The 20,946-nt window shown below is 40.2% G+C and overlaps 1 protein-coding gene across 1 annotated transcript in view; it reads right to left on the bottom strand.

Moving 5' to 3' along the window:
• The window catches only part of LOC137945910 (probable glucan 1,3-alpha-glucosidase), a 76,734-nt gene that overhangs the window by 21,977 nt on the left and 33,811 nt on the right, over positions 1-20,946 (bottom strand). Inside the window, exon 3 of the mRNA XM_068791999.1 lies at positions 12,634-12,769. Coding sequence (XP_068648100.1) covers positions 12,634-12,769 — 136 coding nt within the window. The remainder of the gene's footprint in view (positions 1-12,633; positions 12,770-20,946) is intronic.

The following is a 20,946-nucleotide window of genomic DNA, read 5'->3' on the forward strand; positions in this document are numbered from 1 at the left end:
TCCCCACTTGGTGAAAATTGTGAACGAGGGCACAAACATCATTTTTTAACAGGTCCCAAAAACAGTGATAAAACTCACCATTAAAGCTATCTGGTCCGGGGGCTTTATCTTTAGGAAGGCCAAGGACAGCTCGTTCAATTTTTTATAAGGAAAATGGTTTTTCAAGATCAGCAGCGTCTTCAACTGAAATGCGCTTGAAGTCGAGCTGATGAATTTTTGGTCTTCTGAAACAGACTTCTGAATATAACTCTACGAAGTACTTCACCAAAAGGTTAGAAATGGAGGCACTATCCGTTACCACTTGGTCTCCGTGACAGAGAGCAGTGATACGGTTAATCCTCCTCCTGGCCGAGGCGATGGAATGGAAAAACTTTGTATTCCCATCACCCTCAGCCATCCAACGAAATTTTGAACGTTGTTTCCAACGGACAGATTCAGAATGAAGAAACGTAAGATATTCAGAATTTAAATTATTTCTAACCAGTAAATCAGAAGGAAAGATTAACCTCTATTCCTCCAGTAGATCCAGCTCAGAAATGTGGCGGCGAATCGACACTTTCTGGGAAGCAGCAGAAACTTGATGATTTTTATCCCACAGTCTGATCTTTGTCTTGAGGCCTTTGAGTTTCCGAGGGAGGGCCCAACCCGGGTTCGAATGATTTTCCAACTCGAGCCACCACGTTTTCATAGAAGGGATGAAAGCATCGGTTAATAACCAGGCGTTCTCGAACCGAAAAAGAGATCTTTCCCACATAACTGGCCGAGAGTTGAGTTGGATAGGCCAATGGTCAGATCCTATTTTGTTTAGGACTTGGCCAGAGGCGTTGGGGAAGAGGAGGTTCCATTCTGTATTGACAAAAAATCTGTCCAATTTAGACAAAATAGGGGGATTCTGAGAATTCGTCCAGGTGATTTTTTTCCCCGAGAGAGGAGTCTCAAATAGAGCAAGACTATTGATAAAATCAGAAAAGACTCTCATGGTTGATGAGGTTCGGGAGGCAGGAGGATTTTTGTTAGAGCAAAGTAGAGTCGCATTGAAGTCTCCTCCAAGGAGCCAAGGGAGGTCCCACAATTAGACAAGCTGAAAGATTTCCTCCCAGAAAGATGCTCGGTCACGGTAACGAGTTGGCCCATATATGCCGGCTAGCGCCCAAGAAGTACCGAGGTTGTGATCCAGGAGTTGGAGACCGATTTTGTATTGTCCCGGAACGACGGAAATAGCATCAAAAGCAGTTGGATCCCAGATGACAATTATGCCACCAGAATGGCCTATTGCATCCACATTTGCCCACGCTGGGTTGGTGTCATACCATAACTTACAAACAATTGAGTAATCAAAAGATTGTATCTTAGTTTCAAGAAGAATAGCAATATTTGGTTTAACATCAAAAAGCACCGCTCTGATGAGGACTCACTTGGCCAGAGAGCCGAGTCCTCTAACATTCCATGATAGAACGATCATGGAGAACGGTGGGTGTTGATATTCCATGCCATGGCGCTAGCTTCAGAGTAGCCCGCACATAAGATGTTGGCGAGCTCCATCATTTCTAAAAATTCCTCCCGTGGAAAGTCTTGTTCCTGTTCCAGCAAAAACAGGAGGAGCTCATCCCACGGATTGGGAGTGAAGGTCTTGGTTGGGGTAGATTCAAAGGTCATAGTTGGGGGGAGGTCGAAACAAATTGGGGGGATTCCAGAGGGGAATGCAAGGGGGAGATCGTACCAATCAAGGGGAAATTCCAATGGAATGACATGAGGGGGGTTTGAAGGGGGGGAAGGTGGGGGGGTAGTGTCTTTGACTTTATCTTTTTTAGTGTTTTTTTGGGAAGGTGCGGGGGTGCTGTTTTTGGCTTTATTTTTCCCTTCTTTTTTTTTCCTGGAATAGGTATACCGATAAGGGGTGTTGGCATTTTGTTTTCCAGTATTGGTGTGCAGGGGAGGGGTGATTGTTTTGGGGGTTGGGGTTTCCATGGTGTCCGAGTGGGGGAGGATAATACGAAGGGGGGTGGGGCAGAGGATAGTGGGAGAGTGAATATAAAAGGGGGGAGGGGAGTAAAAAGGGGGGTCGAAATCCCAGGTGGATTCATTGGAGAGGAGGGATGGGCTTAGCGGGGCTCGAGGGGATAGGGAGGTTTGTGTCAGAGAGGGAGGGTCTGATGGGATGGCAAGAGGAATATTAGAATCGACAATGCCCACCGGACCAGCATAAGAAAGAATAGGGTCTCCATTAAGATAATAATATTATTGTAAATGTAATGGAGTAAATGGCATATTTGTAAGTAGTTTTGTAAATATAATGGAGTAAAAGTGTTACAAGGTGGGACCCACCATAATCACACGAGCTGGAATCCTTATCACATGAGTTGGAAGATTTGGCAATCTTCCTTGATTAATGTAATTGATTTATCTTCCTTTGATTTATGTAGATTTGGATAATCATGATTGATAATTAGGGATATTAGGGATCCTATCTTATCTCTTAATATATAATTGAAATAGTATAAATAAGGGTCTTGGTTGAAGGGTTTAATCAAGCTCTCCACTTCTCAACTCGTGGAAGAATCCCTCTCTAGCCTAAACTCTTTTTCTTTCTTTTCTCTTCTCTCCTCTCGACCCGAGCTCTCTTTCTCTCTCTCTCTTTGCTCTTTTTTTTTCTCCCTCTCTCATCTTGCTCGAGGTTTCAATCATGGGGTCCTAAATTCAAATTTAGGATCCCCACATCAAAGGAATGCTCTAAGAAGTTATGATCAAAGCTACTCATAGAAGGCTCTTTTTGAAGCAAGGTTGAAGCTTGTGAGATAAGTTTTTCATTCTTGTTATTATTACTTCATGCTCTTGGTTTTTGGATCTTTAGAAGATGGTTCGGAGATGATTTTATTGTTGTCTTCATCTTATGAAATTATTGAGTGTTATGCATCTCGGATTAGAAGAAGTTTACCAAGGCAGTTTTGTCAGTTTGAAAGTTCTTGGCTGAAAATCGGTTCATGTTGATATTTTCTGCATAAAAAGTTATAATTTTGTGGGAACAAGATTTTCCTAATGAAGAAAAATGTTCTTGAGCCTATTATGAGTAGTTTTTTATCCATTGGATTTCAGAAATCTAATTACTTAACCCCCATGCTAAGCTTCTCCATTAACTGAGTTGTTTGAAGAACTCTACTCGATTTTGTGATTTGTTGGAGAAGTTTTTGAGAGCCATGAGTTGGATGATTGTTCTTGGAAAATCAAGAATAGAATATTGTGTTTTACATAAAAAAAATCAAGCACAAAATAAGGAAGTGGTCCTTTGAAAGTCAAGTTGACGCCAATCCATTTGTAGAGCCACAAAAGAGGGCCTACACCTAAATTATCCACTTGTAGAGCCACAAAAGAGGGCCTACACCTAAGTTATTCACTTATAGAGCCACAAAAGAGGGCCTACACCTAAGTTATTCACTTATAGAGCCACAAAAGAGGGCCTATACCTAAATTATTCATTTGTAGAGCCACAATAGAGGGCTTACACCTAAAACTATCCACTTGTAGAGCCACAAAAGAGGACCTACACCTAAATTATCCACTTGTAGAGCCACAAAAGAGGGCCTACACCTAAAATTATCCACTTGTAGAGCCACAAAAGAGGGCCTACATGTGAGGGGGAGTGTTAAGGAATAGTCTCACATGGATTAGTGATTACAAAGATCTTGAGTTTATTAGCTGGGAAAGAGGTTTCCTAAGTTCGCTAGTCATTTTGGGATGGGCCTTGGACCCAACTTAACACTACCAATAAATATAAAGCTAATGGAACTATTCACTGATATATAGCTATATTGGTAGCCAAGGCATACAGAGTTGGCGTATTGAAAAAATTATCTCTTGTGGCTAGACTCACTTCGGTTCGTATTTTGATTTTGGTGGAAGTCAACCAAGGTTGGTTGTTATGTCAGTTGGATGTCAAAAATGCATTTTTGTATGGCAACTTATAGGAGGAAGTGTATATCAAACAACCTCTTGAGTATGTTGCTCAAGGGGAGACGGTGAAAGTGTGTTGGTTGAAGAAAGCTATCTATGGGCTTAAACAAAGTTCTAGAGCATAGTTAAAAAAATTCAGCAATATGGTGGTAAATTTTGGGTTCCATAGAAGTCATCGTAATCACTCTATGTTTGTGCTTGTTGAAGAGAAGATATGGAAGGCTCTTATAGGACTCTCACAGTAAGAAGTCTCACAGAGCCAGAACTAATATGGTGGAATTTTAATTGGAGTCTCACAGAAGAGTCTCAGTTTAAAGGTGTTTTAGTTATGTTATTCTTCTATTTATGTCGAGTTATTTAATTATGCTAGGACTTATCTTTAATTGTTAGAGTATGGGTGTAATTGGGACAAGAGTAGTTTAATTGTAATTGAACTCTCCCACTTTCCTCTATTATAAATAGGGGTTCTTGTACTCAAATTACATTAAGTCAATGATGTTTTTCTCTTTTCCATAAATTCAACTTGGTGTCAGAGCCAGGTTCTGTGAGTTGACTTGGTCAACCGACAAAGATAATGTGATCCTTTTCTGATCTATTGTCTCTAGCAGTTTAGGTTTGTATCCATCTTTTTTCTCTCTTTTCAGTCCTTATACCTATTGTTTTCTTTGCGTTTTAACCTCTATTCTAAGTTTTTCATATTGCATATTGTATATTGATGGAAAGACATTCAAGTCTAATTTTCAACGCAAAACGAAGTTTGGCAATCGGAGTTTTCTGCAAAGAGAAATTGATATTTGAAGCAACAAATGACAGATTGCAAGAGAGGTTTGAGCAGCAGCAGAAAGCTTCAACTTTCGAGCCAGCTTATTACATCAAGAACGAGACTTTACAGGGAGAATTATCTATTCAAAGAAAGACCTATAGGTCTGTTTTCTTAATTATACAACCAATTCTCAATCTAAACTTTCTAGATGGAGATATCGATCTTTGAAGAGTCAATGGTCGTTGGCAAAAGAAGAAAGAGTACTTAGTTCGGCCAGATTATAGATTCCAAAATCTATCAAATTATTTTTCTCAAAAGAAGTATATTTTATGAACATAAATTATACCTGGATGAAAGGTATTGAAGTCAAGTTCAAAAGGAGGAAATTTCATGTCAATCTGATCTATATTTAAGGAGATATTCGCATTGGGGTCAGTAAGGGTCTTTATACAAAATAAAGAGAATCAAGAGATCATAAAAGATTCAAGAACGAATATTTTTATGTCAAATTTGATATCAAATTAAAGATATTTGAGTCTAGTTTCTTGATCAAGAAACCGTTTGTGATTTTGAGCTATATTTTTGGAGAAATTGATATCATAAGTATTAAAGTTTCCTTACTCAGGGATGGACTCGCACCGGATAATTTCATGTGTCCTTATTAAGGACTTTCATTATTCGGTACATGTTATATGGGCATTGGCCCATATCCATTGTTACTATTGTGTCTCTTTCACTGAGACATTATTATGAAAGAAGGACTCGTCGGTTGCTAACTATTATCAGCATTAGTTATCCTGATGAAGATTTGATTAAAGAACATTGTGGCCCCGTCATCTTATCTTCCATTGATTCCCATTATCATGTTATTGTTATTTGGAAGACTTACTCCTACCATCCTTTATTTAAATCTCACTTACCCCTTTGGCCAAACCCTTTTGAAGCATTACTTTGGTTGGACCATTTTATTTATATGGGTGTTTTAAGTGTATTGAGACTTTTTATTGGTACTTGTGGGCCTTTTATCGCCGTCTTGTGAATGACAACCATTACCCACTTTAGTGATTACTATCACTATATTTGTTCGAAATCATTTGAGTTTGATTTTGATTTATGTTTTATCACCCATTTCTACCTTTGAGAGTTGGTGCCTGGTGTTGGGACACCGTGATGGAGGAACTTATTATTACAACTATGTTATTTGGTTCAAGTTGGGATCATTGCCATTACCTCGCAGCTTAAGGTGGAGTGTTGAAGAGAAGATATGGAAGGCTCTTACAGGACTCTCACAGTAAGAAGTCTCATTGAGCCAAAACAAATATGGTGGAGTTTTACATGAGTCTCACAAAAAGAGGTCTCACAGAAGTGTCTCAGTTTAAAGGTGTTTTAGTTATGTTAGTCTTCTATTTATGTTGAGTTATTTAATCATGTTAGGCCTTATCTTTAAGTGTTAGAGTTTGGGAGTAATTGGGACAAGGGTAGTTTAATTGTAATTGGACTCTACTGCTTTCCCCTATTATAAATAGGGGTTTTTGTACTCAGACTACATCAAGTCAATGAAGTTTTTCTCTTTCCCATAAATTCAACAGTGCTAAAAAGGAACACTGGTATTGTTGTATCAGTCGTGTATTCTAATGATATTGTAATATGGGAGTGACTTGGAAAGAATTGAGGAAGTAAAACATATTTAATCATGCACTTTACATCAGGGGAGGGGGGTGGGGGTCCCAAACAGTGAGAGATTGGAGGGAGGTCCCAAACTTAGATAATTTGTCGGCAAAAGAATTTTTCAATCAGATTACATGGTTCCAAGAGCAAGAAATAGCAGATACAATGTTGAAAATGAAATGCAGGTAGGCCAATAGCGCCAAGGGGGGAAGCCGATCCTGATCCCCAGCTAATAACAACGATAGAGTAAGATTCCACTGGCTGGCCGAGGGAGGTGGAAATTCAAAATTCTTCCATGTCATTGCCTCGGCCAGGCAGAGGGCTAACCATATCACTTCTCTTTGTCATGGAGACCAAGTGATCATAGATAGATCCCTCTATATCCAATCTTCTTGTCAAGTTCTTCTCAGATCTCTATTAAGAGGAACATTACAACCGGCCCACACTGTTCCAGCTCGACTATCTACGTATCTCACCTTCTAACGCGAAAAATTTGGAACGGCCATTCAGCACCGAAGAAATTGATTTTGCTTCCCTTGACCTTCCAAAAGACGAAGCTCCTGGACCTGATGGTTTCAATGGTGAGTTCTACCACAAATTATGGGACATAATCAAGTCGGATGTGTATGCATTTGTCCAAAATTTTCACCAAATCTGCATCACTCACAAGGCTGTGGGTGCCTCCTTCATTGCCTTAATCCCAAAAAAATCCAACTCTGCCCTTCCTCAAGATTTTAGACCAATAAGCCTCATCACCAGCTACTACAAAATCATTGGTCGACTACTCGCAAACCGTCTTAGGGCCCCACCTCCCCAAAATCATTAACGCCTATCAAAGTTCATTTGCTCGCTCACGAACTCCTAGACTCTTTCAAAAAATCCAATCTACCCAGATTTGTCTTGAAACTTGACTTTGAAAAAGCCTTAGACCGTGGAAACAAGAAATTAATCGATTACCTCTTTGACAAAATGGGTTTTGGGACCAGGTGGAAATTTTATATGAGAAATTGCTTATCTACCGCATCATACTCTATCCTTATTAACGGAAAACCGTGTGGGTTTTTTCAACTCAACTAGAGGAATAAGGCAAGGGGACCCTCTTTCTCCCTTTCTCCTTGATCTCATTGCTGAACACCTAGCATCGATGGTCCATTTTGCTAAAAGATCGGGTTGGCTAAACCCCATCTCAAATAATCCCAATCAAGATATTGCACTTCTACAGTACGTTGATGATACCATACTCTTTGGCAAAGGTACAATGAACCAACACTCCCATATAAAAGCTCTGCTCAACTTATTTGAACTCTCTTCTGGGCAAAAGGCAAGCTGGTCAAAATCATCCATAATTGGGTTCAATATTGACCCCTCGGTTCTAAATTCTATGGCTAGTTATTTGGGATTTAAAATTGCATCTCCTCCTTGTACATATTTGGGACTTCCACTGTCACCTGTTCTTCCCTCCAAAAGTGCTTGGCACCCTGTCACTGAGCATCTTGAAGGCCGTTTGGCTTCCTGGAGAGGAAGATTTTTGTCCAAAGCAAGAAAACTTGTCCTTATCAAATCTTGCCTCCACGATATTCCTTCTTATTTCCTTTCCTTATACCGTTGCCCTGCCTCAGTTCGAAAAATAATTGAATTCCTAAAAAGAAGATTTATGTGGGGTGGGCCAAACGGTGAAAGAAAGTACAGCCTTGTAAAATTAGTTGAGGTATGTAAACCAATTGTCATGGGAGGCCTTGGGATCCAAGATACTGCAACAACAAACTCTGCATTGTTACTTGAATGGATCTAGAAATTTAACAGGCAACCTGATTTGATCTGATGGACTATTGTTGCTACTAAAGCAAACAAAGTTACTGGGGTGGTGTACAGCAGGTGGAAGATATAATAAGTTATCTCCCGTGTGGAAAAAGATTGTAAAAATGTTGCCTAAATTCAAAAAAGCAGTCAATGCTACACTGGTACGGGATGTCTGACAAAATTCTGGTCAGATTGGTGGGTGGGGCCAAGCAGCGTCAATATCAGCCATTGGCAAATCTTTTCCTTGGCAAGAAATAAGGATGTGACCATTTCTGACCAAAGGACAAATTTCGATGAATGGAACTTAAATCTTCAAATAGCGTTGTCAGATGTTGAAGCACTAGAAGCTTCTGACCTTATCACCTGTCTATCGTCGGTACGGCTCATAAATGTACCTGACTCACGCATCTAGACTCCATGCCGACAAGGTACCCTTTCTACTACCTCAGCTTACAACTTCTTGCTTTCCCTCTACTCTCCTCAAACCTACCGACCCGCAGCCATTGTGTGGATCCTTACTCGCGCCTCCTCAAGTGAAGTTCTTTATCTGGAGTGCATGCCGAAACAAAATACTCACATCCGATTCCTTAATCCGTCGGGGAACTCCTGTTCAGGACCCCCTATGCCCCTTCTGCCAAACCTCTCCCGAAACTGCTGTCCACATCTTGTTACATTGCAACTATGCCCACACTGTCTGGACCAGCCTCCTCAACAAAATCGGTTTACAATATTGCCCTTCTCAGAATCTCTCATCCACAATCCTCACTGTTACTAATGTTCATCACCCTAAGCTCGGAAAATTACTTATTTCTTGCTGCATTGGTCATATCATCTGGGCCTTATGGAAAAAAATAAATAATAAAAAATTCAATATAAAATCTCTTCCTAGTAACATTCTGATTGAAAGAATTGTAAGCCAAGTTTCCACATGGATACTCATACGTAAAGAATTTCAAATTTTCAAAGGCTCCAACTTATGAGGAAACTGGCGGCTGGTAGCTGAAATGTCATACCCATCCCCCCCCCCCCCCCCCACCCCCCCCGACTTTGGAAACTTGGTCCCCTCCTCCGATGGGACCCCTCCCCCCCCCCCCACCCGACTATGGAAACTTGGTCCCCTCCTCCGATGGGACACTTCAAATTAAATTTTGACGGTAACGCATTTTGCTGCCCAGGGCCTGCCGGATATGGGGGAGTTATCCATGACAAAAATGGAAATCTTTTTTTCTCCTTTGCTGGGCCAATCGGAGTATCTGACTCAACTACTGCTGAACTTTTTGGGCTGTATAATGGATTAAAACTTTTCAAGCAACGGCTGGTGGGCCCTCTTTGCATCGAAGGAGACTCAAAAATCATTATCAACTGGTGTGAGAAGTCCTCTAAACCCCCTTGGTGGCACTGGGATTTGTTTTATGATATCTGTAATTGATTTTCTCAATTCCAATGTAATTGGAAATACATTCCTAGATCAGCTAATCATCAAGCGGATACCTAGGATAAATTAGGCGTTTCCCTCCAACACCTTATTGTGGAGGAAGGTCCTTTTCAGCCAGGTTTTGTACTCTTCTCTCTTTTAATGACATTTACACCTCTACTAAAAAAATAATAATAATAATGACGCTAGAGTCCCCTTCAATGAATAAATGCCCGGAGAGCTGTTCCTTGAAAATATTCAGATCATGGAGGAGAGCAAAAACTTCAACGGTGGTAGAATCAGCAAGACCCAGAGGTCCCGCATAAGATAAGATGGCCTTACCCGATGAGTTGCGGAATACGCCTCCAAATGCAGCCGGACCCGGGCAACCCAAGGCACTACAAACAAAGTTCAGCTTTTCTTTTTTTTAAATGATATATATATTAACAAAGAAGAGGAAATAAGACAAAATCAGTAGAGCAAACCCGTCAAAGTTCAGCTTCATGCTGTCCAGAGGAGGGGGGACCATTCAACAATGCCAGGTGTCTTTGTTGGGCCCGCCATGTGGGTGAGGATACGCCAAATGATGCAAAGTGGCACCCCATTTAGGCAGAGAATTCTCGACGAGAGTAAAGCCAGCTAGCAATATAACCCACAACCAGCTCGATAGAACGATCAATGCTGCTGGACTTGTGATTAAAACGCCGGTTATTGCGCTCTAACCAAATGCACCAGGGCACATGGGCAAGATAGGCAGATAAAAGGATCTTGTCAAGTTTGGGGAGAGGGGAGCTCTAACCATTTGGATAGTTCCAATTAGGTCTTGCGGGATGGCAAGCTGAACATTGATTTTTTGGAAGACACCCATCCAAACTTTCCAAGAATAGCTGCAATGGAAGCGGACATGCTGGACTGAGTCATTGCACGTATCACAGAGAGGGCAGACCGCATTAGGACTTGAAAAACCCTGCATCTGGAGGTTGTTGGCAGTAAGAACCTTCCCTGTAATGGCTGTCCAGATGAAAACTTGATTTTGTTTGGTGTGGAAAGCTTCTATGCAGCAATGGCATCATGCTCAGGGGAGCTGATTGTCCAACCTCTGATGTGAGAGTATGCAATGGCCACCTAGAAGAGGCTACTTTTGTTTGGCTTCCAAATAATCTTATCTGGTATGTTTCCCCGAATCACAATTAGGAGCAAGAATATCAAGAAGTGCACACAGGTTGTTGGCCTTGCTATCCCGAAGACTCCGTTTGAAGTGGAAGTCCTAGGAACGGTTATGCCAAACATCCGCAGTAAGGGCATATTTCTGAGAAGTGATGGTAAAGAGAGAACCAAAGCATCCATAAGGATTCGGTTGCCGCACCAAAAAAAAAGCCTTTGCCCATTACCTGCATAGAAAGAGGTGGCACTTTTGAAAAGAGCAAGTAGGGGAAGGAGAGACTCCATATGGGATAGGTGCATGTGTCTCCCCCCTCAAACCACCAAGGACGAGAGCATTGTAACTTGTAAGCCACCATGGGTTTCCAACAAGAGGCACGCTGAGCATTAGAGTTCCATATCCACTTGAGGAGAAAAGCTTGGTTCATTTCTTTTGTGGGGCGGACACCAAGCCCACCCAGTAACCACAGTAAGCAAGCAACATTCGAGTTGACAAGATGATAGAGGAAGGACTCCTCGGATCCTCGCCATAAGAAGCATTTTCTGATGGAATCAATTCTTTTGCAAACAGAGGCCGGGCAGTGAATGAAGGAGAGATAATAATTTGGGATGCCAGCTAGACAAGATTTCATGAGAGCGAGTCTTCCTGCAGTGGAGAGTAGCTTGCCACGCCAGGTAGCTAAACGGTCCTCAAACTTTTCAATCAAAGGAAACCATAGGCTTGCACTTGGCCTGCTGTTGAATAGAGGGAGGCCGAGGTATGTCGATGAAATAGTGCTCAGAAAACAACCCAAAAAATCTGCCATATGCCTCAAAATCTCAGGGTCGATGTGATAACCAAAGAGGGTAGTTTTCCTCCAGTTTACCAGTTGACCCAATGAAACCTCAAATAATCCCAAAAGGGCCCTACGTTTTCTGACCTGGTCTATGGTACCAACACCAAAGCATATCGTGTCGTCAACAAACTGAACGATAGGGATGTCGCCCTGTGGATGCTACGGGACCCTTGAAGAGACCACAAACAATACCAATGATGAGCAGGGAATAAGAAGCGGATGATATGCAATTGTTGATCCAAAACCGCCATCTTTGGCTAAAACCCATTCTGGTGTGAAGGTGATCAAGGGGCCTCCAGTTATAAGGGATATTGTACATAGCGGCATTATTGTCCTTATACATCAAACTACTTGAGTGATGTTATAATGAGGGGACTAGCTCGAATTTTGAGCCTAATCTCAACGCAACCCTTGTTGTTTTCCCCGAAACTCTCTTCTCTTCTCAATTTCTTCTATCTCTCTTCTAAATCTCTCCAAGATTCTTATTTTTCAATCCTAGTGAGAAACAAAGTAAGACTTGTGATTAAAATCTACTTCTATATAAAAGAGTCCTAATTCTTCTACGACTTTTCACACTCATACAACTTCAGTGACACAACAATGATATGATGTTCATTTATCATTAAAAATTGAAAAAGAAACAGAAAGCTAAAATGGACATCAATAGGATAATCACATGCAGTACAGGAAGAAGGTATAAGTCGTTTAACACAAATATAATGATAAAGTAACAAAATTGGTACAATAACTCATAGGGACTTGAATCCTTGTTCGGCTCAACTAAAAACCTTTAAGATTATTCACATATAAGGATATAAAGAAATTCCTATCTCATATAGATGCAGCAGAATCCAATTGGGTCTACAATAAAAACCAGTAAACCCCATACAGAAGAAAATTTGAGATTGTTTCTAAATGATAAAAGAAAGAGAAGTTGTAGTGAAATGAAAACATGGTTAAAATTCAGTGGAAATAGCTGTTACAAGAAAAAAAAATCTTCTTTCTTTTCCATTTTTGGCATTTTGAAAGATAATTTATCTCACCCAAATAACCAAGGCTCTCGCCTCTTCGTGTCATGATGAGCATGGCCTCTAAAGAAAGGATAATATGCACCAAGTTGATACCATCGAACCAACAACTCTGGTTCAGGGTTGCCAAAAAATCCACCAACATCCGCCCCTACATTTGACAACCATAATTTTTATATCAATGTCATCGGAAGCATAGTATCCAAAAATAGTCATGAAGAAAATGACGACAAATTATGCATATTATGTTGATGTGACAAGAAGAGGGTTTCTTTTTCTGTCCTTTAGCTACTAGTCGAATCACTTCTTTTTTGAATGATGAGCAATTTATTGAGAAATGGATAACAGGGGGGGGGGGGGAGAGAGGGGAGGGGTGCGTTTCGGCTCCCTTGGCATTCCCCTTGCACCACCATAAATATTGATCTTGGGAGGCAGTACACGAGGAAAAATAACATCAATTCATTGTGATGAATTAAATGTTCCCAAGTTTCCACAATTTTTTATCCCACAAATGGCTAAAAGTTTTCTATATGCCACCCAAAGCAATAATTTTATTGGCTGTTTTTCAAATGATGCACCCTAAAGAACTTGGGTTTTTTTTTTTAAATGGTGATGATTTTATTTCAAGAAAAAGTAAGAAGATACATCAAGGGAGGCATCTCCTTTTTTTTTAATGAAGATGTATAAGCTAATTAAAAAAAGATGAAATTACAATACCTTGCAAAACAGGGCCTACCTCCACAATAGGGTGAGGGAGAGAGACGCCTAATTTAGCCTATGCATCAATTAAATGATTAACTGCTCTAGGAATATATTTCCATTTACAATTTAAAGCAGAAATTAAATTATATATAACATAGAACATGTTCCAATGCCACCAAGGAGGACGTCTGTCTTTGCGCACCAATTAATGACGATTTTCGAATCTCCTTCAATGCAAAGGGGCCCAAAAAGACGACTTTTGAAGATCCATAATCCATTTAGTAATCCAGATAATTCAGCAGTAGTAGAATCTGAAATTCCAATATGTCCAGCAAAGGAAAAAAGAAGAGCACCATTTTCGTCATGAACAATACCACCAAAGCCCGCTGGGCTCGGACATCCAAGAGCGCTTCCGTCAAAATTCAGTTTATAATAGCCCATTGAGGGAGGAGTCCAAATTGTCATAGTTGGGGGTCAGGGTGGATATGACATGCTAGCAATTGTTAGCCAATTCTCTCGAAAGTTAGATCCTTTTAGATTTATGAATTCCTTACGTAGAAGGATCCACACAGTGACTTGAACAATAATTTTTTCAACCAATGTATCTCTAGGAATAGATTTTAGATTAAATTTGCGATTATTCCTTTCTTTCCATAATGCCCAAATGATATGCCTAACACAGCAAGATATTAATATTTTTTCGAGCTTTGGGAGGTTGGTATTTGTAACTGAGAGAATGGTAGATGAGAGGTTTTAAGAGAGACAGTACTGGAGACCGATTTTGTTAAGGAGGTAGGTCCATACAAAATGGGCATAATTGCGATGTAAAAGGATATGGGTGGCTGTTTCTGAAGAAATTTGGCAGAATGGGCAAAGAGGGTCTGGGACATGGGTACCTCTCCGGATTAGGTAAGAATTTTGTTCGTATATACGGACCAGATAAAAAGTTTAGCACGTGGGAGAGCATGCAAGGTCCATGCAATAGTAGCAGGATGTTTAGTTTCTGGAATGTTGGGGCAGCTCAAGAAGTTGTAAGCAGAAGAAGTTGAGAAATTACCTTTCGTGCACGGCATCCAAATAAGAGTATCAAGCACATTTTTTAGACTTACCGAAGAGAGAGCGATGATGAGGTCGGATGCAACCAAGGCCTCAAAATCCAAAAGTGACATTCGTAGATTTAGATTCCGTCCTCCAGAATCAATTTGTTGGTCTGAGATAGATGCTTCCATATTTCTTGCTAAGTTAGAGATCACGTTAAGGCTGATGTTGATGCTGAGATCCAGTCCACCAGTCAGTCCAAAATCGTGTTACAAAACCCGAGCCAGTGTAACATTTTATAGCATTTTTTAAAGCAAGTAACAATATTACAATTTTTTTCCACATATGGGACAACCTATTACATCGCCCACCCTCAATCCACCAACCTTCTAATTTATTTGCTTTTGCAACAACCAATTTCCTCCAAATCAATTTTGGATATAAGTTAAACTTCCAAATCCATTTTAAGTAACAGAGCAGAATTTGTGGTAGTTGTATCACGGATCCCGAGTCCAAGAATTTTTTATTTACATACCTCTGCCCATTTCACCAAACAATATTTCCTTTCACCGTTGGGTCCTCCCCACAGGAATCTCCTTTTGAGCGATTCGATTCTTTTGCAGACAAAAGCAAGGCATCGATATAGGGAGAGGAAATAAGAAGGAATATTGTGCAGACAAGATTTAATAAGAATCAGTTTACCAACCTTAGATGAAAATCTTCCTCTCCAAGTCGCCAGGTGGCCCTCCAAACACTCAATAATAGGATGCCAAGAGCTTTTGGAAGGCAACGTAGGTGACAAAGGCAGGCCCACATATGTATAGGGAGGTGTAGCAATTTTACATCCTGTTGGAAGATAAGATCAAGCCCAAACGACCAAGGAAGGCCCACATATGTAAGATTATTATAAGATTGGTCACATGACCAAGGAAGGCCCACAAGATGGGCCCAAGCTCATAAGAAGTAGGACCCACAATGATTACCAAAAGTTGGCATCCTTATCACATCAGTTGGAAGATCAAGAAGGACTCACAAAAAGATTTGTTCTAATCGGAGTTATCGACAGAGAGATATCGATATTTAATTGAGCGAAGGTCATTTTGCAAAAAGGTTCGAGCAGCAACAACAATCTTCAGTTTCCGAGGTATTTGTTGCTATCAAGAACTAGACTTTATATGAAGAAATATATATCAAAAGAAAGATCTGTAAGTCTATTCTTTTACCTATTCAACCAATTTTTTATCTGAGTTATCTACAAAGAGAAATCAATATTTGAAGCAAGAAAGGTCAGATTGAAAAAGAGGTTCGAATGGCAGCAGAAAGCATCAATTTCCGAGGTATTTTATGCTATCAAGAAAGAGACTTTTGACAGCGCCTAGCCAATACACCCAAAAGACCGATCTGTTAGGTGCGGAAAGCTACCGCCTAAAAGAGTGGACGGAACCACTTTGACACCCACCCCGCCCATTCTTGACCACCTCTCACGGGATTCAAATGCGGGACACGACGTGCCCAACTCTGATACCATGACAGCGGCTAGTCAATACAACCCAACAAACCGATTTGTTAGGTGCGGAAAGCTACCGCCTACAAGAGTGGACGGAACCACTCTGACAACTTTATATGGAGAATTATATATCAAACGAAAGATAAGTAAGTCTATTTTCTGATCTATTCAACCAATTCTTGGTATGATTTTTTTATAAGGAGATATTTATCTTGGAAGAGTCAATGGTCGTTTTGGAAAAACAGGAGAAACAGAACTTAGTTCGGCCAGATGATAGAGACCGAAACCTATCAGATTATTTATCTTCTGATAATTATATTTTATGAAGAGATGTTATACTTGGATGAAATTTATTTAAGTCTACTTTCAGAAGGAAAAAATTTCATGTCAATCTGATTTATATTGAAAGATATATTTGAATTGGAAGAATCAAAGGTCATACTGGTATTCTGTTGTATTGAAAAATCTGAATTTATGCCAATTGTTTTGTGTCACTTTTTGAGTATATCAAGAAAATATCTCACTTCTCCCTGGTTTGAGGGCTTATTTACAAATCTCTGTTATTAGGGATTATTGCTACTTCTATGATACTTGGTTCAAGCTGGGATCACTACCATTACCTCCCAGCTTGAGGGGGAGAAGAAGAACAACAACAAGAAAGAGGTATTTTATTCCTTATGTTGTGGATAAATTTATGTGACCAAAATATTCAAGAAAGGGGAGCACAAAAGATGAAGTTTGTGCATCAAAGAAGAAATTTTTATATCAGATTATTTCATGGGTTCTTTGACAAAGTTTACTATTTGGTTCGTGTTATATGTGTTGGAAGATGGTCGTGTTATATTCAGCTGCAGCTATTATGTCTCTGTGGGGACATTATTATTGAATAAGAGGTGGCCTCATGTTATTATTTATTTTACCCCGTCAAAAAGATGATAATTATTTGTGGTTGGGAGTCCACGATGGAGGAACTTCATCCCCGTCAAAAAGATGAAAATTATTTGTGGTTGGAAGTCCATGACGGAGGAACTTATGATTACATCTATGTTATCCCACGTCCCCCCCCCCTGTAATGGCTTTTATGTCTCCTACCACTTGAGAGTCGTTGTCCTGTGGAGGGACACGGTGGTGGACACTTCAGAGCAATGCCGATAGACGCACTACCGATAGCAGTGGAGTGTGCCCTACATCCAGCATTAAGACTAGAGTATGAAGCAATGGCTTACCGGCTAGGAGTGATTTTTACTCACTTATAATGCCGCAAGGTCTCGTGGAAGGATGCAACAGCATGAGAGGGGATGTTGGAAAATGAAGGCATATGGGAAGATGTGCCATTTTATACATCATTTGCAACAAGCTGGGAGTTCATGTTGTACTCTCACCCCCAGCTTGAGGGGGAGTGTTGGAAGATAAGATCAAGCCCAAATGACCAAAGAAGGCCCACATATGTAAGATTATTATAAGATGGGTCACATGACCAAGGAAGGGCCACAAGATGGGCCCAAGCTCATAAGAAGTAGGACCCACAATGATTACCAAGAGTTGGCATCCTGATCACATCATTTGGAAGATCAAGAAGGACTCACAAAAGTATCTTTATCTTAGGGTCACGACCAAGAAGAGTTTTAGTTTAAGTTATATTTGTCTTTTATCAATATTGAGTTACCTAATTATGTTAGGACTTACCTTAAGTGTTAGAGTTTGGGTGTAATTGGGACAAGGGTAGTTTTATTGTAATTAGACTCTACTACCTTCCTCTATTATAAATAGAGGTTCATGTACTTTGATTACAGTAAGTTATTGATGTCAATGAAGTATTTCACTTTTCCATAAATTCAACACATCCCAAGTAATGCGCCAAGGAATTTAACACATTAGGATCGATATTAAAGCCAGTAATTGAAGATTTTGTCCATCTTACTTTTTGCCCAGAGGAGAGGCATCTCCTTACAACTAGAGATTGAAGGGAGGGACCCAATTTAGCACTAGAGTCAGCAGCCGTATTGACTGATCTAAGAACATGAGACCAAGAACTGTGGTTGTTGTCAAAGACCCACTAACTTCCGCTGGACCAAAGGGATGGAAGAAAGAGATAGCTGCCAAAGTGTCGGCCTAGGATTAGAAGCGGGTGGAGCTTGCTTTTTTTGTTTTTTTTTTTTTTTTTAGTAGCAAATGAAGACATTTTATTGAAGGGGAAGGAGAAGTTTGCCATAGGGCTAGAAGAAAATCAAGAAACAGCATGAAAAACAGCAATGCAAGCACAACCAAGAGATGAGAATCCAGAAATTTTGTTTACAAGAGGACCATGATGCAAGATTTGATTGAGATCTTGCAGTAAATGCAACATGATCAACAGATTTATCATGAACTGAACAAAATCTGCAGATTGTCTTTGAAGAAGCACTGCCCTCATGACAGACTTCTCAGAAATCAGTATCTTGAAGCATAGAAGAGGACGACTTTCACTTTGCAAGGACATGGATCTGGAACAAGCCATATGACAGTGCTGAAGAAGACTTAAATCAAGAAATTTAGAAGACGATCTTACTGCTAATAGAATGGCTAAAGAGGTTCAATATTCCCCTAATTCAATATTCCCAGTTCCTTGTTTCTTGTTTTCACATAACAATCATTCACTAATGCTGTGAGCTGGCCTAATCTAATGTTCCAATTGCCTGAAGCCAAATTTCAGTGGCTCGCTCTCCACAAAAAGACAGACATACAATGATCATCTTTAGGTTTCTGAAATTCTTTTTCCCAGATATTGCCTTAACAACTTTTGCAAGTAATGCTTCTGAAATGTTTTTAGAATACAAGATTTTAAGACAACATAAGAAGATAGCATTGAAGTCCCGGCACCTATTGGGAGGAATCAGAAATCTCTCTATTTCATCTTAGGCATACATTACCTCTCTATTTTGTTGTATCTCAGTCCAGCTGAAGCATTATATAATGTGGAAGAAAAAAAACTGAAATTGAATAAATCCTCTTCATGGCAATGATACGCTCGCAGTCTGACTAAGGGCTGCTGGTTGTTTGATTAAGCATGACATTTTGATTAATTTCGACCTAATCAAAGCTTTTTGGTGGTGATTAAGAAACTTCTTGAAGCTTATGAATCTTCTTGTAGTTTGTTCTTTTAAAGTTTAAAAATTAGATTCAAGTGGTTGCTTTAGACTTGACTTTGATTTACATAGTTTTCAATGTTTCATTTTCTCAAATTCATGACAATAACTAAGTTTTCTATGGTTCCTAGATGGCTGGAGCAAGAAAAGAAAAGGGTATTATGGAAGAAGGCTCTAGAAGAAACTATGACCAATAGACAACTGACATAATGCTCAATGTAGGGGTATTAGTAATTGTAGTTTAGCAATTTTACACAAGGGGGGAGTCTTTTGTAACAATGTATTTTTTTTACTTATTAATACCATATTCAACAAATACTCTAGAACTCTATTTATTAATGATTCCTTCTACACTTTCCATAAGGTTACACTACACAAAAAAGTATATTCCACTACACTTTTCATTAGGAAATAAGAGTATGGATCTAAGTCCATACAAGCTCAGGTGCACCCAATTTTTAATTTCATCATCAAATTGGAATTAACTTATCCTTATAGTAAATTTATTTTTTTTTATTTTTTTTGAAAAGGATGTATTAATAAACAGAAGAAAGTTACAAAGTTTGAGGGGGCATTTCCCTTACAACCAGAGACTGTAGGGTAGCTCCCTCCCCAGCAAGTACATCTGCCGCTGAATTTGCGGACCTCGGAATGTGGGTCCAACAACAAGAAACAATCAAGGTAATGTCTAAAATTTTATTGAATGTATCCCAATGTCTCCACGGAGGAGAAGATACTCTCTCACACCATCCAATCACCACTTTCGAATCCCCTTCAACTTGGAGGGGTCCACTACATCTTTCTTTGAAAACACGAAGATCGGAGAGGAGAGCCTGTAACTCTGCATTCGTAGAATCAGAAATTCCAAGGGGGCCCGCATATGTGAAGAGCTGATTACCGGAATGATCTGAAATTACTCCACCATAGCCGGAAATACCAGGGTTGCCAAGAGATGAACCATCAAAATTTAGCTTGAGATAACCAAGAGCTGGAGGAGTCCATTCTTGCATGACCAGAGGCTTTTTACCAATGTGTATCAAAGCCAAGTTTCTCCAATTTTCACGAATGGAGGAACCCAGATAGGGAGAAAATGCTTTTTTTGTTAAAAGCCAAGTAGATATGTGACCCACCACTCTGTCCGCAACCCGGTCTACCGATTCACTTTTAGCATCAAATCTTCTTTTATTCCGCTCGTTCCAAAGCCCCCACGGGATGAAACTGGAACAGGCAGAGAGCATCATCTTTCCAAGAGGCAGCATAGAGGTACCCAAGAGTGAATTACTAAAAGTGAGGAGGTCCTCCGCCATGCAGAATTGAAGCTCAAACTTTCCAAGGATGCTTATCCACACATTCCAAGAGAAAATGCAGTGTAGGAGAATGTGTCTGATAGTTTCGTTCTCAGAGTTACAAAATGGACATAAGGGATCAACCGAGGGATAGCCTCTTCTTCTCAATACATCAGCCGAGAGGATTTTACCTTGACAGGCACTCCACATGAAGAATTTTACCTTTGGAGGGGCACATAAACGCCATACGAAATTGATCCCATTCTCCCTCCATGCCGAATTACTTCCGTTTAAAAATCCGTATGCCGATGAGACCGTGAAAGGCCCCTTTTTGTCCGGCCACCAAATGAGCTTGTCAGCCTCCCGAGGACGAATTTTGAACAAAGCAACTAAATCCAATAATCGGCTAGCTTCCAATGCCTCACTATCCGAGAGCCCCCTTCTAGGATGGAGGCTCATCCCTCCCCCCTCAAAAGCTTCAGCTACTGATATTTCTCTGCGGGTGGTGAGAAGGAAAAGACTTCTGAAAGCAGTTTGCAGAGGTTCCGGCCCTATCCACAAGTCGTCCCAAAACTTGAGCGATCTACCATTTCCAGCATAGAATCTACTTGCAGATTAAAATTTTGGGAGCAGAAGATACAGCGCTCTCCATATAGGAGATAGGGTTCTA

Source organism: Aristolochia californica, unplaced genomic scaffold, assembly GCF_029961685.1.
Source record: "Aristolochia californica isolate CCGP_79_NKW_82.1479 unplaced genomic scaffold, dmAriCali1.0.hap1 SCAF_12, whole genome shotgun sequence".
NCBI lineage: Eukaryota > Viridiplantae > Streptophyta > Magnoliopsida > Piperales > Aristolochiaceae > Aristolochia > Aristolochia californica.